The following is a 16,193-nucleotide window of genomic DNA, read 5'->3' on the forward strand; positions in this document are numbered from 1 at the left end:
AAATTAAATTGGAAAAGATAATAATTATGTTTCCCTATTTTGAGAGATAATACATGAATTTTAAGTGTGAGTGCATTAATAGTGTATTTTAAATTTGTATTTCTAAAAATCCTAAATTTTACTTACTTTTATTGCAAACATCACACATTTGTCTCAGTTTGAGTCAATATTTTTAGTTTTTATTCCATGACAGCAGCTTTACATCCTCAGGCGGCAGTTAGTCGTTACCATGAGCACTGAAATATCTCAGTAATATTAATACTGCTACTACTACTTATAACCTGATCAAGGTTAGTGCTGCTCAGAGACCACAACCTCCACTTTCAGAGATACCACTTCTTCTTTTTCTGCTGCTTCTTGTGTTTCCACTTGTGTTATTTGTGTTACCTATAATGTGAACATTTTAACAAATGAGTACAATATGTAGCCTTTATCGTTTGGCTGGTTTCTATTGCTTTGAAAAGATGATAATAAGCTTCAGAATGATTTGATAGCTGCTAGACTGACATACATAAATGCAGGAAATAACCTTTTTTTTTTCTTTCCACCTCTCTGCCCTTGTGTGTCTGACTAATGCTGCTTCATTAAAGTGAATATTGCAGATGTTTATTCTGTATTATCAGTATAATCTCTGCTCTGATGTCACCACTCTCTTCGGATCATGTTCATGTTCTCACCTGACAGGTCGTTTGCTTTGTTGTTGCTGGTTTCTGTTTGTTTTTGATTTGATTTGACATCTTTATTGACAACAGACAAAATGTTAAAAGTTTGCTATTCGTTTTTGTCATTTGTCATTGTTGTTATTGATGGTGTTAGTGGATGGAATTGTTCTTATTTTTCTTACTTTCTATAAAAAACAAAAAAAAGAAACAACTGCCGATTGTTCATTTCTCTGCTACTTGATTGTTTCCCAATGAACATATGTGAAAGAGGTTCTCACCTGACAGTATCCGATCTTGGGGTTGCGGTGTGCGTAGGCGGTGAGGACGCGTCTGAGCGCGGCGATGCCGGTGGGGTTTTGGAAAGCGGGGTGGTCCGGGAGGGAGCGGTGAAGGTCCCGCTCGATCTCCTCTGTGGCCAGGTTGCTGTGGCCCATCGACTTCTGCACCAGGCCGGCGTAGTAGCCCTGATGGGACTCCAGCGCCGAGGTGGCATCTGCACACACAGCCAGGTGGAGATACTGTTAAAGGGATAGTTCAACATTTTGGCAAATTGGCCCAATGCCATAATCCCTATAGTCATAGCAGTAGGTTTGTTATCTTTACTTGTCGGTGCAAGCTGTTTTTAGAACGGCGGAGCAGAGCCGTGAGCTGCTCAGAGCTACGCAACATTACATTATCTCATAGCGTGGTGAATGTGCAGGTCACAACTTGTCCACCAGAGCGTTGTGGAGTTGTTGGATTGTGTATTTTATGAGTTTGATGAGGGAAACCAAGAAATCCCATGAGCCTCCGTAGCGTAGCTCTGAGCAGCTCACGGCTCTGCTCTGCCGTTCTAAAAACAGCTTGCACCAACAATTAAAGGTAACGCACCTACTGCTATGACTATAGGGATTATGGCAAATGTTGAACTATCCCTTTAAATTAGCTGCATAGATAACTCTCCCCAGGCACCAAATAAACAGATTATCCAGAATGATGAAAATGCAGATATTGTGTAAAACATCAATCATTTCTTTCTTTGTCTCGGTCCTGAATCCTTTTTTTTTTTTTTAATCCCAGGTTCTGTTTCAGTTCCTCCAAACGTCAGTTCATCACTTTCAGTTTCTGAGTGACGGCAGGGAAGTGAGACCGAGCAGAGGAAGTGACAGAAAACCAAAATAAAAGCTGTCAGAGTTTGGCTCTCCATATCTGTAGGTGCTACAGATGTAAGAAGAGGAAGCGATGCCCCAGCTGTGTTCACACACCCCCACAGGGTCTCATACACATGCCCCCCCCACCCCCTCTCCCCTCTCTCTCTCTCCTTTACCAGAAAGTGTCATCCACAGCTCCCCTCGCAGCGACTCTGGTATCCCCATGGCAACAAGTCTCTGGATCTTCTCTGTGCGAAACATGTGGACGCCGCGGCCGAACTCTGAGAAGTGATCCTCCCACAGCCGCTCCTTGGCCTGCTCCAAGCTCTGACGCCAACACACACACACACACACACACACACACACACACACACACACACACACACACACACACACACACACACACACACACACACACACACACACACACACACACACACACTGAGGCCTGTGAACTGCTTGTGTGTGAATCTGATCTGAGTTTACCAGAAGCTGGACTCCTCCTCCTCGTCTCTCTCTGTCTCTGTCTCACCTTGTTGCCGTTGGTCCCCGGCTGGTTGTGGTGGAAGGCCGTCATCAGGGCCTCGCTGTTGACCGTGTTACGTAGAACCTGCTCCTCTATCTCCTCTTCGTCAGAAAACCCAGTGTCGTAGTAGAAGGTGTAGTAGGGAGTCGGCGAGCTCTGAGGAAAAAACAAAACAAAACATAACAATAAGTGTCATGCATGTAACAAATTGAAGCAAAAAACTAGTGTCTATGAAGTATGTATGAATAATATATCTGACTCACACAGGAGATTGTATCCATGTACTGCATTTATTTATGCAATTGTGTCTATTAGCTCTTTGTCAGTTTCAATTGTTTGGTTTTTCTCACTACAGTTACACTACAGTTTTTTGAAAACTCAATAAAAGAACAAGGTAACACTTTATAATAAGTAGGGCTGGGTATCGTTTAAAAATGTTCGATACCAGTACCGATACCAGTACCCTTAACACGATACCGATACCAATTGAGTACTTCATTCGATACTTTTTTCCAACTTCATTAGATACTAATCATGTGAAAAGAAAGCAATCGGTTACATGAATGTCACCACTCCTCTCCATTCAAAAGATTTTTTACTAGGGATGGGCAATGAATAGTCCTTCAATAAAATAAAATTTAAAAAAATCAAATAGTTTATGAGACAATCATCTTGTATGAAAACATGTAAATGTCTCCTTTTCACTGACGCAGAAACAGAAACATGGAAAGACTCCACCAGAAAGTTCTGTGTGAAACTCTGTCAAATAAAAAACTAATGAAACTGAGGTGCAGTGCAAACTCTGCAAGGTGCGGATTCGGATTAGAAACGGCCAGAAAATATTGATGTAATAGTTTACACCAATAAGTAAGTACACACTATTAAGCATCAGTTAAACATTAAATACTGAATTCATCATTTATAACACATGAATACTCATTAGTATGTAGTTTATAAACAGTTAAAAATGTTTTACTCATCATTGAAAAGCACCAACTGTGTTAACAAACTACATACTAATAAGTATTCATGCATTTTAAATGAAGAATTCAGTATTTATTAATGCTTAACTAATGCTTAATAATATGTACTTATTATAAAGTGTTACCAAAAACATTTTGAAATAAACAAGTGTGATGCAGAAATCTCTCTACATGTTAAAACTGAGAAGTTGAACTGTCTTCATCAGCTGCTGGAACTAAAAACAGCACTTCCACTGAGACTACAGAGGATTCACCTGCTCCACATCTGCTCATTTAAAGTTTTCTGAGAGACTTTAAATCCTGAGTTTTCATTTCTTCAATGTCTTTTTTCTCCTAACACCACCGAGACGACACATCTGATAACAGACGTTAGATCAGACGTGATAACGAGGAAACACCTGAATCTGTGGCAGGAAAAGAAAAAGCCACAGAGCTGGAGGCGATTGACACCTTCTGCGACTCATTCATGTTTTAGCTCCTTGAATTGTCACATTCACACTGTGAACATCAAAGTTTCACCACAACACGAGGCTGAACATCATCTCACCAAACAGTGGAAGAGGAGAATTTTTTTAAATCATAAAATGTCTTTAACTCTCAGCCAGTAGCAGCTTCCCACTGCTCAGCTTTACACTCTCCATCCTGCTGTTATATCATCTTCTTTTCTCTGCTCTCTGCTCAATCACTTTCTTTCCATGAGCCGCCCGTCACTCTGATGAACACTTAACCAAAGACAATAACCCACTGACACCAAAACATTCACTTCAATATGTACAGTCAAGTCTTTAGGGCAATTAACTCTTTTAAACTGTATCGCATAACTTCTTTCGAACCATAGAGAAATTCTGCGCAATTACAAAAATTTTTAAATTGTTGTTGTTGCGCTTCAAATCGTTGTTGCAGTTCATTTAAAACCAAAACTTCAAATCAAATGATGATTTGTTTGATGTGTTCACAATAAATGCATTGTCAATTGGTTTACTTTGTTACTTTTAATTGTTGGCCTAGTTGACAATCAGTGAGTAGCGTAAATCAACCCAGGCTGCACTTTTAGCTGAATTGGTGCCATTTCATGATTAAAAACCATAGATGGGTAAAAACATGCCAGATAATTCATAATGAGTAGTAGTCAGTATTATTGGCAGTAACAGAGGGCCCCAAAATAAAAAAAAATTGCTTCGTGCCTCGTGGAGGTTTAGGCCGGCCCTGCTTGTATTCAATCATCATCCTCAGTCACGGTCAATATAAATCCTGCACACTGTGATGAATGTCACTATGAAACCTGCAGACAGTAAATAACAACACATATTATTATGTGTATATGTACATATGTATACATCCTCTGCCTGCACGACTGAAATATTTTCACTTCTTCTTTGCACATTGTTTACTTTTGTCTGAATCGTCCTCCAGTCTTAGTTAATTATTTTTGCACCATTCTTTATCCAACCTGTTCAGTTTCTATTTATATACAAGTACTGAAACAATGATCAAGAACCCATTGACTCACACATATACGACCAATAGAATAGATTCTAGTTCAGTTTTTACTTTCTTTCTCCCTCAGAAACTTTTTTTTTCATGAATCAGTGAGATGAAAACGCACCACGCTCCTCTCCCTCTTGCTGCGGAACATGGACTGTTTCCACTGCAGGTTTTTGAGTCTGGAGTTGAGGCTCTCCACCAGCTCGTGTCTGTCCTGCAGCTCGATCAGCTGGAAAGCCTTTTTAGTCCGGATGCTCACGATGACGGGGTTGGGGAGCGGGCTGGTGCTCTCCGCTTTCTCTATGGATAACACCTGAGGAGGAAACACACAGTTATCTACATGATATGGATAAGAAAGTAGGTCGAGTCCCACTGTTTGTGCTTAAGGCAAGGAGGGGGTAAAAAATTAATCTGGCGGGAAAATGTAAAGCATGTTTTAAAGAAAATACTTTTTCTTTTTTTCATTATACAGACTTTGTGTTTAAATATGACCTAATCAATATCACAGCCTTGATCTTCAATAATAAAGTAATGCTTGACATACTTGAAATGTACCTTTTTTTCTCATTTGATTTACATCTCGCTCAAATATGATCAAAAAACTGAAAATTGAATACCTATCATATATAATAGTCAATAATATGGTGCCGTCTTAAAATATTGACTTGACTCTAGAAGTGAAAGAAGCACATGTAGATTAATTTATAGATCCTCTGCTGCTGTAGCATCAATTAACTGATCGGACAGTTGTAAAACTAAAGCCAACGCAGACTTTAAACAACAGACTAAATGAGGAAATCGACTGTGACATCACTACACCGCTCACAGAGCCGAGGCTCCACAGGAAATGTGCAGGAATACAAGAGACAATAGAGGCTGAAGAGACCGTGGAGGAGCAGGAGGGGGAATTATTACTTATTCACAGCCACAGATTAGGTGGGAGGAAGTGATTATACTTTTTTTCCAAAAGACAATGCTTGAACAGAAAACAAGAGGAAATGGAGGATTAAACCGCAGCAGTTGGAGGGAAGAAAGTATGAATGACTCTGTACATTGTTCACCAGCACACTGAGCAGCTGGCTGCATAATCTCTGCTTTTCACTGGGAGCGCTAAACTAAAATAGCTCCACAATAACAGTAGGTACAAAGGTACAATTTTACATGTTTTAGTGAATACAGTGTACTATTGTTATCGTGACATTCAAATATGTCAGAAAATGACAAATAAATGTGTAAAATATAGAATTTTAAATCCTGACAGGTTAATTAAGTTCACTATTTAAAAGTGGATTGGCCCTTTAAAGAAACAAACATATAAACTGTCTTTTATCTCATGGCTGCAACAAACAACAGCCGCCGTCTGCACTGTAATGTGTGAATGTGTGAACTTTATCAACCACAAGATACCAGCCCGATGTGTTACTGTTTAACCTGCAGCTTGCAGAATAAACACACACACTGTTAAACACTCTCATCTAAAAAGTACAGACGTACAGAGCCGGTTGTAACTGTCAACTCAGTGGTTTGATCGCAGCAGATCAGGAGAAGTTTGTTCAATTCACAAACAGATGGAGAACTGAAGTTTTCATCTGATTATCTCACTGTTTACCTGTTGCTATGTTGAGCGTTAAGTCGTTGTGTTGACATGGGTTAATGATGAAAAGTAACCAATTAGCTGAGCATTAAGGGTGTGTTACTAATAATATTATTATATATTATAATAATATTATTTATATAAATATACAACTGCCATTCAGAAATTCTTCCTTTAATCCCTTCAAAAAATATCAGAAAATGAAAGTACAGACTGTTTCAATAAAAGTAGTAGTACAATGCTGCAGTACGACTGACCATGACACCTGCTGAGGTTTGTAAAAAACCTTCTTAAACCGTTTTATTGTGTATTCACCTGCCACTCAGGTGATTTCCACTCATTACACAATAAACCAGTGCTCCTGGACTTTTGTTGCTTCACTTCCTGCAGGATTTTATAGTAATTTACTGGCATCATGAAAAGTTAAACTTGACCGTGAAATGTTACAACTGAACTTTCCTGTGATGGAAATTTATAGGAGGGAAAAGCGGAGTAAATTTTTACTGCACCTTCAGCTTTTCTATATGAAGAACTAAGGACTTTATATTATATATATTAGTGGAGCATTTCATTTAGTAACAAAGTGCAGGTTTGGCTCACTAGCCGTCATTTCCCCCTGGACTGAAACTGCACACAGGTAACAATGTTCACATTGTTTTATGGATCATTTAGTGGAAACGTGCGGAGCTTTAAGTTTTCCCAGATTCCTTTTTTGACGTTTGCACTGACGCAGGTGCTGTACCTCTGAGAGGGGGATGAGGAGGGTGCAGCTGCCTTCCTCTCGGCTGGAGAAACACAGGTAGCTGTCGGTGGTGTAGAGAGTCCCCGCCGTGTGGCAGCGGGCGTGAGGCGTCCACACCGAGCACGACGCCACCTCGTGGAGTCTCTCGCCGCGAGGGAGACGAAACAGAGCCAGGACGTACTCCCTCAACGCCTGCTCCTCTAGGATCCTGGGGGAGAGAGGAGGAGGAGGAGAGGACGAGGACGAGGAGGAGGAGGAGGAGGAGGAGAAGGAGGAGGAGGACGAGACTTTAGATACAGTCAGACAGAAAGAGGAAAGAAGAAAATGTCTACCCTCTGGTTCCCTTTCACTCAGATCTACACACAGGTTAAAGCAGAAGTAAGCGATATGTTTGTGTTAATATAAGTCTTAAATAGTTCTATCTTCCGACAGCAATCACTTACATAGAGTGTTTGGTCTGAAACACGGGTCTCTCAGTCACTCTGCTCTGCTGTAAGCTGAGGAGAAAACTTTTCTCGTATCCTACAATTTTTATCCAATGAGGAGAGAGAACGGCATAAAGGGGCAGTCCTCTCTGTGTGTGCAGCCAAGGGATGCCGTGAATGTGGTGACGTAGGGACGAGGACCAATAGATCCATGACGAGGGCGGGGGCTGCTAACTCCATCGGCTGACAGGAAGTTATGGTGCGTTCAAGGAAACTCGTAACTCGTGTTTTTTCGACCTGTGAAGTCGTACCAGTTCGATCTGGTACGAGTTCACGGGTCAGAAGTTACGAGTGGCCGTTATAGTGACTTTCACAGGTAAAACAGGTCGGAGAAACACGAGTGTGTTGCCTGGAACGCTACAAAGTCGTAAGTCGTGACTTGAAGCTGTAATTTACGGTTTCAAAAGCCTGCCTGGAACGCACCATTAGCCAAAACGACCGGATCGCTTACTTCTGCTTTAAGTCCAAGGTCCAAACACATCTGGATACATCAAAGGACTGACAAATGATTGTATTGTTAGAAAAAGAGCAGAAAAGGATTCAATGAAGATTAAATTTCTGATTAAAAGTTCCCTTTTCCTTTGTTTTATTTTGAAGTGTTCATAAGATAAGTAAGATAAGTGATCCATTTCAAGATCCAAAAACCATCTCAGTGAAGTTAAACATCTCCTCTCGCTTCTTTCTGGAGCTCATCCAATCAGAAGAAAGGAGGTTCTGAGGCTCTCTCTGAGTGATTTTTTTTATAAAAACACACCCGATTTCAGGTAAACAAAGCTCAAGAGAAATCAAATCCTAACAGGTAAAATGATTGATCCAGTTGGGGCTGAGAGTGGTGGCTGCTTTGTTACAGAAGTCCTGATGGCTCATTTTCAGGCTCAGTTTGTGAAAACTGGCTGTGTGCATCTCTCTGCTTTAATACTTTCACAATATTAATACAATACAGAGCCTAGAGCTGATCTGTAATCAAAACAGACAGGAGAATCTCCCCTTTTACACAATATGGGACCTTTAAACCAACAAAACCAAACACTTCTAGCTGCGGCAGGAAACAGTGATGGCACCAAAGTGTTACTTCAGTCTGTTCTGCTTTGCTTGTCACCTCAGAAATGTTGCATGTGAAACAAAACTCACTTTGAAAGGTGCAGCAACTTCACAACAAATATTGGCAAAGAGAAAATAAAACATGTTCATAGTAATTTACCACAGAACGAAGCTGAGAAGTAACAGATACATATAGTGCTGCTTGGCTCTGGCTCAAGATTGGCTCCAGACCTCCTCCCTGGACCAGCCCAGACCGGTTCACTGGACAAAACTCATGTGACTTTTGTCAGGAGGGGACAGAGTTGGTTTGGTTTTAGATTGCAAATAAAAATTTAAGTCTGTTTCAATGATGCAAACCTACATTTATCATGTGTCAAATATCCTGTGATTTCTTTATGTATGTTTTAGTCAACACGTTTCTGACTTTTCAGATCCTCCATCTGACGTGTGGACAACACAGAGCTGCGAGTGACGAGCAGCGAGGATGTTCTTCTGGTGCAAAACAACAAATCTATTTTTGGGGTTCATGCTCCTGTCCCACAGAGAAAAAGGATGAGGTAATACTCTTTGAAGGAGTGCGGTCTTCAGTGTTATTGTCGTCTGAAAGCTTTAAAGTGCAAACACACAGGCACATTGTGCACATACGGATGGACACGGGGGCGGATTTGGAGCGAGCGTGGTGGGTGCGGTGTTTGTCTCTAGGCAGCGAACTGTTCCTCATTGACAAGACGCCAAGTCTGGTTTGAACCCTGAGGAGATGAGTTCAGTTTGAAACAGAGCTATTTTTGTTTTTCTCTTCTCTGTGACCCAGATCTCACAAATGACCTAAATCAGTTTCCCCTCAGAAAACCAACACCAACAAGATCCCATATATACTGTGTATAAATATATACAAATATATAAATATATACTGTGTGTATATGCTACAGTGATGATAATGATGGTAAACTTTACTATACTTTTCTTTTCTTTCTTTTTAACTCTGATCCTCCTTTTTGAATACGTTAAACAGGTTTTCAAGTGTTTAACAACTTCTAAGCTTTGTGCTTTTTAATTGTCTGTTATCATTATTATTATCATTAGTAGTAGTTGTAGTAGTAGCAGTCTTAAATAATAATAATAATAGTCCTATATATTCATTTTTGGCACTTTTAAAATATGTATTTTGTTCATTACTTATACAAAATAAACATAAACACTATGAAGCATTAGTAAAGCATTATCAAACACTTAATCAGTCCTTTATAATGCAGTTGTCTTACATTGATACTGATTGGTATGTAATTTATAACCACAGTTTTAAATGACTCTGCATTAATAAACTCCTATATGGGCACGAAGCTGGAAAGTGAAGAGATGTGGAGTTTAGTCATAGTCAACGTAGTATTTCTTTATCTCATTATATTTCTCTCTCTGTTTTATTTGTTTGTTTCTTTGTTTGTTTGTTTGTTACATGTGTCATTAAAGTTTCAACAGTCCGGTTGCAGTCGACTTCCTAGTTATGTTTCCTCCACAGTCTGGACTCTCCGTGGTTTCTGAAACGCTCCTTCTGTTAGTTTTTCTTCCTTCTTTCAATTTTCATCACTTGACTGATGCTCAGCTCCGTCTACTATAAATACCTGAACATATTTACAATTTACAGAAGAAAGACAAAAATAAAGAAAGTAGTCTTCAAGTCATCTTCTTATCCGCAGGTTTAGTTTTAACTGAACTTCCTGTTTTGGTTTTGAGGTTTCTACATGGACAGAAATAATCCACCCTGTGTTTCACAGTGGCATCTGAGGAGGGAAGCTGTGTGTAAAAGAGCCAAACAGTACAATACAGTCCGAGCAGCCAAGGGAAGTCGGGTTCGCTCCAAGACGGACGTTTTTACACAATACAAGTGAAAACATCTGATCTGAATGAAAATAAATAAAAAAAAGACCAACACACAGCACATTGGGATCAAACGTGTGTGAGCAGGTCTTATCTGAGTCGGATGATGAGGACGATAAAAAAAACAAAAACGTCTCGAAACCTCAAAACAAAAAAGAAAATGTTTGAAAAACACCCAGATACAAGAGTCACGATTCGTCTTTTTTCATCTTTATATTAGAAAGAGAGATGCTCTAGGGTTATAAGTAGATGCTACACACCATAGTGTCTGATCATTTTAGGTTAGGATGATTGAAAAAACCTTGAACACCCACACATGAATGAATGCAAACACTCACAGATTAATGTGAGCTCTATCAGACCACTTCTGTAACTTTCCGAAACCAACACCCACTTCACGCTGTGAACGACCAGCTGTGCCGAGATAAGACAGCTCAACTTTTTTTTCCACTCTCTCACCCAGAAAAAAAATCACTGTGGCGTTTAAGAACTCACCTGAAGGTATGGGAAGTCTTTGTGGACTACATACGGGGTGTAACGCCATAGAGGGGTGCAAGGCATGGTGGGAAGGATAGGTATGTTGCATCATGTAACAGTATTTATGTATGCTTTGAATGTTTATGAAGTATGAGGGGAGCCAGGAGTGGGGGCTGCCTAAAGGTGTAAAATGAGTGTTTTATTTTTATCAATGTAAGATTTTATTTTTATCTTTTCTGGGGTTTTTTCCTTCGTCCTATCTATCTGTTTCTCCTTTTTGCTTTCTTAAACAGAATATTAATTTGTTTATGCCATATCTGTGACATTTGAAATGTTTGTAAAGATATGTTAAAACTAGGGATGTCACAATTACTTGTTTTCACAATTAATCAAGGTATTAAACGCCACAATTGATTGATCGTAAAGATTCCTAAATACCGTCACTTTCTGAAAAAGATTATGTTGGAACCATAATCGGCAGATGTGCACCAAAGTAAAAGGTAAATGCACTGTCATTTGTATTGTAAAAAATGATTAAAATAAACTTAAAGCAGAAGTAAGCGGAATGTTTGTGTTGATATAAGTCTTAAATAGTATCTTGCGACAGCAATCACTTATATAGAGTGTTTGGTCCGAAAAACGGGTCTGTCAGTCACTCTGCTCTGCTCTGTTTCCTTGTATCCTACAACCTTTATCCAATGAGGAGAGAGAATGGCATAAAGGGGCGGTCCTCTCTGTGTGTGCAGCCAAGGGATGCGTGTGAATGTGGTGACGTAGGGACGAGGGCGGGGACTGCTAACTCCATCAGCTGACAAGAAGTTAGCCAAAACGACCGGATCGCTTACTTCTGCTTTAAACATTTGGTATAGATGACAATTAATGACTTAAATATTTCAAACACTTCCCCCGACAGATAAATAACTGGTCCTATATTAAGAGATTAGATGTAATTATATTTTGACTATATTTGATTTTACACATTCATAGTGTTTTGAATTGTATTGATGCATAATAATCATGATAATCGTAATACCGTGATTATTTCTCTGACAATAATCGTAACAAGAACATCTGTAATCGTGACATCACTAGTTAAAACAAATAAAAACTTGAATGACAAAAAAAGAACTCACCTGAAACTTGAACCTAAATGAATTAAAAAACAAAGTCAAACCTATTGCTACTGACCTCTTGGTGATGCGCGCCGGCTGCTGCAGGACTCGGTCCAGCTCCAGGCCTTCGCTGTCCAGCAGCCGCCTGAGGGCGATGTCAGCCAGCTGACCTATGACCCCGAACGCCTCGGCCAGGTTCAGGAACATGGAGAACTCCCTCTGCCGCTGCCGCGTGTTGACCCGGATGGCCTCCGTCATCAGGCCGGTGGAGACCCGCTCCAACCGCGTCACCTCCGCCCAGGGAATGACGAATTTCACTGAGGAGGGAAGAGAAGAGCAGCAGAAAACGTAAGAGTAACACTAAGAGGAGCGAGGATCTCGTTTTAAATATGTGGCGTTTGTCGTGATAGTTGTGGATCGTGAGGAGCGACTCGGTTGGTTTGAAAATCAGAGCCCTCACTTTGGTGTACAGACCTTCCTTCCCCAGCAGGAAGGAGTAGAAGGCCATGTGGTTGATGCTGAGGTAGAGGAGGCCCTGCCGAGGCACCCGGCCCTTCCAGCAGCAGCACGAGTAGTACGTCACCAGCTTCTCCGACGACGGGAGGCCGAAGCGCAGCTCGAACTTCACCAGCGCCTCCCTGAACTTCTCCGGGTCGTCCTCCTGCGCCGCCTGTCGGCCCCGGGACTCCTCCGCGATGAGGCCCTGCAGAGGAGGCAGGTCGCACTGATTACTTCAGATTTTAGCTTTTCTTTTTTCTTTTAAACTTTATTTTTAGGAAGTCATTAGTTTTATATTACATATGGGGAAATAAGACTGAAAAGTAAAGAACATTTAAAAAAGGCACAGATGGAAAGGTCCTTTTTGTTCTATTTGCCCACAGTCTTTCCTTCATATCAAAACAGGGCGAGCGCCTTCTCATTTAGGTGTACAATAAGCATTAAGAGTGTATATCGAGTAGGACCTTAAGGGATACTAAACTCAAACAAAAACAAAACACAATCAATCATATTAGTAATTATTAACTGTGTCCTGTTGTGACGAGGGGCCACTTATTCCAGATGAGCTCAGATTTTAGCTTTTCGTCGTCATATAATCTCCACATGTTTCACTCTGATCCAACAAACACTAAATCATCTACTCTAAACTCTCTTTGTAAATATATCTCATAATAATCACACCTTGACTTTTCCTTTGACAAAGCTGGCGACATCCTCCTTGTTCTCAAACACAGACAGAGAGTGAAGCAGGTTGTGGACCAGCCAATCCCAGTGCTTGTTCACCTCCTCTATGGCAGCCCCTGAAGGACAAAGAGATAAAAACAAAAAACAGAGAGGGGGATTTACCAGCTAGTGAATGAATCAGCTGAGGGAAACACAGAAAACTTCCCAGGAAAATCCCAAAGCAGATGACAATAAATAAAAAGAGATGAAAGAAGGAGGACACAACTTGATGGTTCAACTCACCGCTGGCGATGACCCAGCTGATCTGGGAGCCGGGGACCTGGAGGAGGATGCGGAAGGGGGTGACCCGGGCGTTCGAGTCCAGCACCGTGTCCAGAGCTCCCACCAGGAGACCTGCAGGTCGGACAGAAAACAGGAATCATACCGAACATTTACATGTAAATTAAAACATTACATGAACAACACAGAGATTATTACTACACGTATCCAAAGTCACACTAATGTAAGTCCACTAACTTTGTGGTACTGTCTATACTCTGCAGCACAAAGAAAAGATGCAACAATGCAATGAGAGCAGTATCTAGATATTACACAGCAACACACTAAAATCCTCCACAATGCATTAGGAGTGAATTGTTGTTACATATGTATTGTGTGTAATGTCTATGGGCAGAGCCACTGAGTTAGCATAACTAACCGCACATTATATAATACTTTCAAAAAGTTGAGATAATGAGATAAAGCCCTTCAAATATTAAAAATAATATTAATTTTCTCAGTATTTTATCAGATCAAATCAAATCAAAGTGCTTTGACAGAAAATAATGTGACAGTGAAAATGATAATAATTGATATGTCAACGTGCATCCGTGTAAACAGAGCAGAGCTACTGCAGACACATAATGTGGAACAGTATAAGTTTTATTACATGACACTATACTATGTTTATGATCCATAAACTAATTCAAATATAAACATATTCAATTAACACAACCACAGTGATATAACTATATATCTATGTGAGTGTTGTTTTTCAGCCTCTCTTTCTGTCCCTCACAAAGGACGGAGAGGTCAAGAGTTCACGTGATACTTCACAGATGGACGACACAAGTACAGCAGCAGCTCGACAGCAGCTCAGCGAGGACGAGAGGACGGGAGGACGAGAGGACGGGACATCTCATGTTTTAGCAGAGCTGTTGAAATGTACTGACACTTTTTAAAGCAACAGCATCGATTTATTAACCTCTGTGCACTGGAGTTTAGGATGAGGATTCATTTTAGATGTGACTGACTTTAAGTTAAACGTACTGTTTATCATGGGGCTTCGTCTGTTTCTGTTACATTAATATTAATCACATTTCTGTTGTTTAATATTCAGATGGTAATGTCTCTATCATTTTTAGATTTAAATTCTGAGTTGACAGAATATATTACACCAATTTATGTTACATTTTATGTCTTTTTAATCATGTAAATGCTGTCAAGGCTCAAATATTCAACAAAATTACAGATCTTTTCAGTTTTTTAAAATCAGATTAAACCAGATATCTGTGTGGTTTGGATCGTTGGTTGACCAGATCAAGACACCAAAGATTTTCTTTGCGTTTTACAGATTAATTGATTATTCAGGAAGATAATATGACACCTCGTACACTTTTGAAATAGAGCTAATATGATAGCCATGTCAACGTGTCACAGCGATGGAAGCATTTCTGATAACATACATATTTACTCAAAGGCTTAAACAAACAATACAGAGCACTAACACAGAGGCAGAGCTGCAGGGGAGGAAACACTGGTTCTTATCACTGTTTAAACGAGTGGAGGACCTCAGTGTGTTGTCATCACTCAGGTAATAAACTCCTGTCTCTTCAATTAATGCATTTTTTTCAATGTAGCAAATGGAGACGGAGCAGGAAGACACAGATCTGTGCTCTCTCTCTCTCTCTGACAGACTGAAGCATCACGTGACTCCATCACTTGGCGAGCCATGACTAATGTCCGTCACGCCTCTCCAATCACAACTCTGCATAGTGGTCCTTTAAATTCTGCATTTCCTGCTCTGACACAAGCTGACAATATTCTGCATTTTTTTTTTTTAAATGCTTCAGATTACAGAAATAAAATTGTCTCAGGAAGGCAACAAAAAAACAAAACAAAAAAACACTGAAGCATCCTGACAATGACACATCTAGTTTAAACATGACCCACGGTTTGAGCATCAGTGTTGGTTTAGTGCTCATGTTTGGTTCTGAGTGAAGAGACACAAAGAATGCATGTGGTCTGAGTGTGGTGGCATGTGACTGGGTGTGGAGGCTTTTTGGCTGCTTGTCTTTTTGTTTTCTTCTTGGACATCATGTTTAAGCTCTAAAAACTTTAACTTTACATAAAGACTGAGCTCAGTGTGTATGAAGCTGCTCTGGGTAAAAATAAATAATAAACTTCTTTAACTTTTCTGACTCAGTCTCAACTCCCAAATTATTTCAAGGGATAGTTCACCCAAAATTAAAATTTCACTTGTTATCTACTCACCCTCATGTCGACTAAGGGCTGGGAGAAGTTTCAGAGTCCTCCGTGCCTTCTCGGAGTTACAGGGGGGCTCGGCGCAACACTGCATGTCCATATAACGGTAGCAAACGGGGCTCTTTTCGGAACAATTTCTCATGTTGGGGCTTCAATACAAGAGGGACATTACAGACGAGCACTATGGAGGTATTTGGATGTTTTTTGGTGTGTCTTTTTGGACGAAGAAAAGTGAGCCCCGTTCGCTACCGTCATATGGACATGCAGTGCTGCACGGAGCCCCGCTGTAACTCAGAGAAGGCACAGAGGACTCTGAAACTTCTCCCAACCCTTAGGCTAGTCGACATGAGGGTGAGTAGATAATGAGTGAAATTTC

The 16,193-nt window shown here is 40.4% G+C and overlaps 1 protein-coding gene across 2 annotated transcripts in view; it reads right to left on the reverse strand.

The window, feature by feature from the left end:
• The window catches only part of tbc1d8 (TBC1 domain family member 8), a 29,588-nt gene that overhangs the window by 7,908 nt on the left and 5,487 nt on the right, over window positions 1–16,193 (reverse strand). For both annotated transcript variants that reach the window (XM_085764857.1, XM_085764856.1), the window contains exons 2-10: window positions 13,577–13,687; window positions 13,292–13,410; window positions 12,587–12,815; window positions 12,189–12,429; window positions 7,123–7,330; window positions 4,908–5,099; window positions 2,325–2,474; window positions 1,969–2,119; window positions 941–1,155 (exon numbers count right to left, since the gene is read on the reverse strand). In XM_085764857.1, coding sequence (XP_085620983.1) covers window positions 941–1,155; window positions 1,969–2,119; window positions 2,325–2,474; window positions 4,908–5,099; window positions 7,123–7,330; window positions 12,189–12,429; window positions 12,587–12,815; window positions 13,292–13,410; window positions 13,577–13,687 — 1,616 coding nt within the window. The remainder of the gene's footprint in view (window positions 1–940; window positions 1,156–1,968; window positions 2,120–2,324; window positions 2,475–4,907; window positions 5,100–7,122; window positions 7,331–12,188; window positions 12,430–12,586; window positions 12,816–13,291; window positions 13,411–13,576; window positions 13,688–16,193) is intronic.

This window comes from Trachurus japonicus, chromosome 21, assembly GCF_045865225.1.
Source record: "Trachurus japonicus isolate A0001 chromosome 21, Traja_1.0".
Classification (NCBI taxonomy): Eukaryota; Metazoa; Chordata; class Actinopteri; order Carangiformes; family Carangidae; genus Trachurus; species Trachurus japonicus.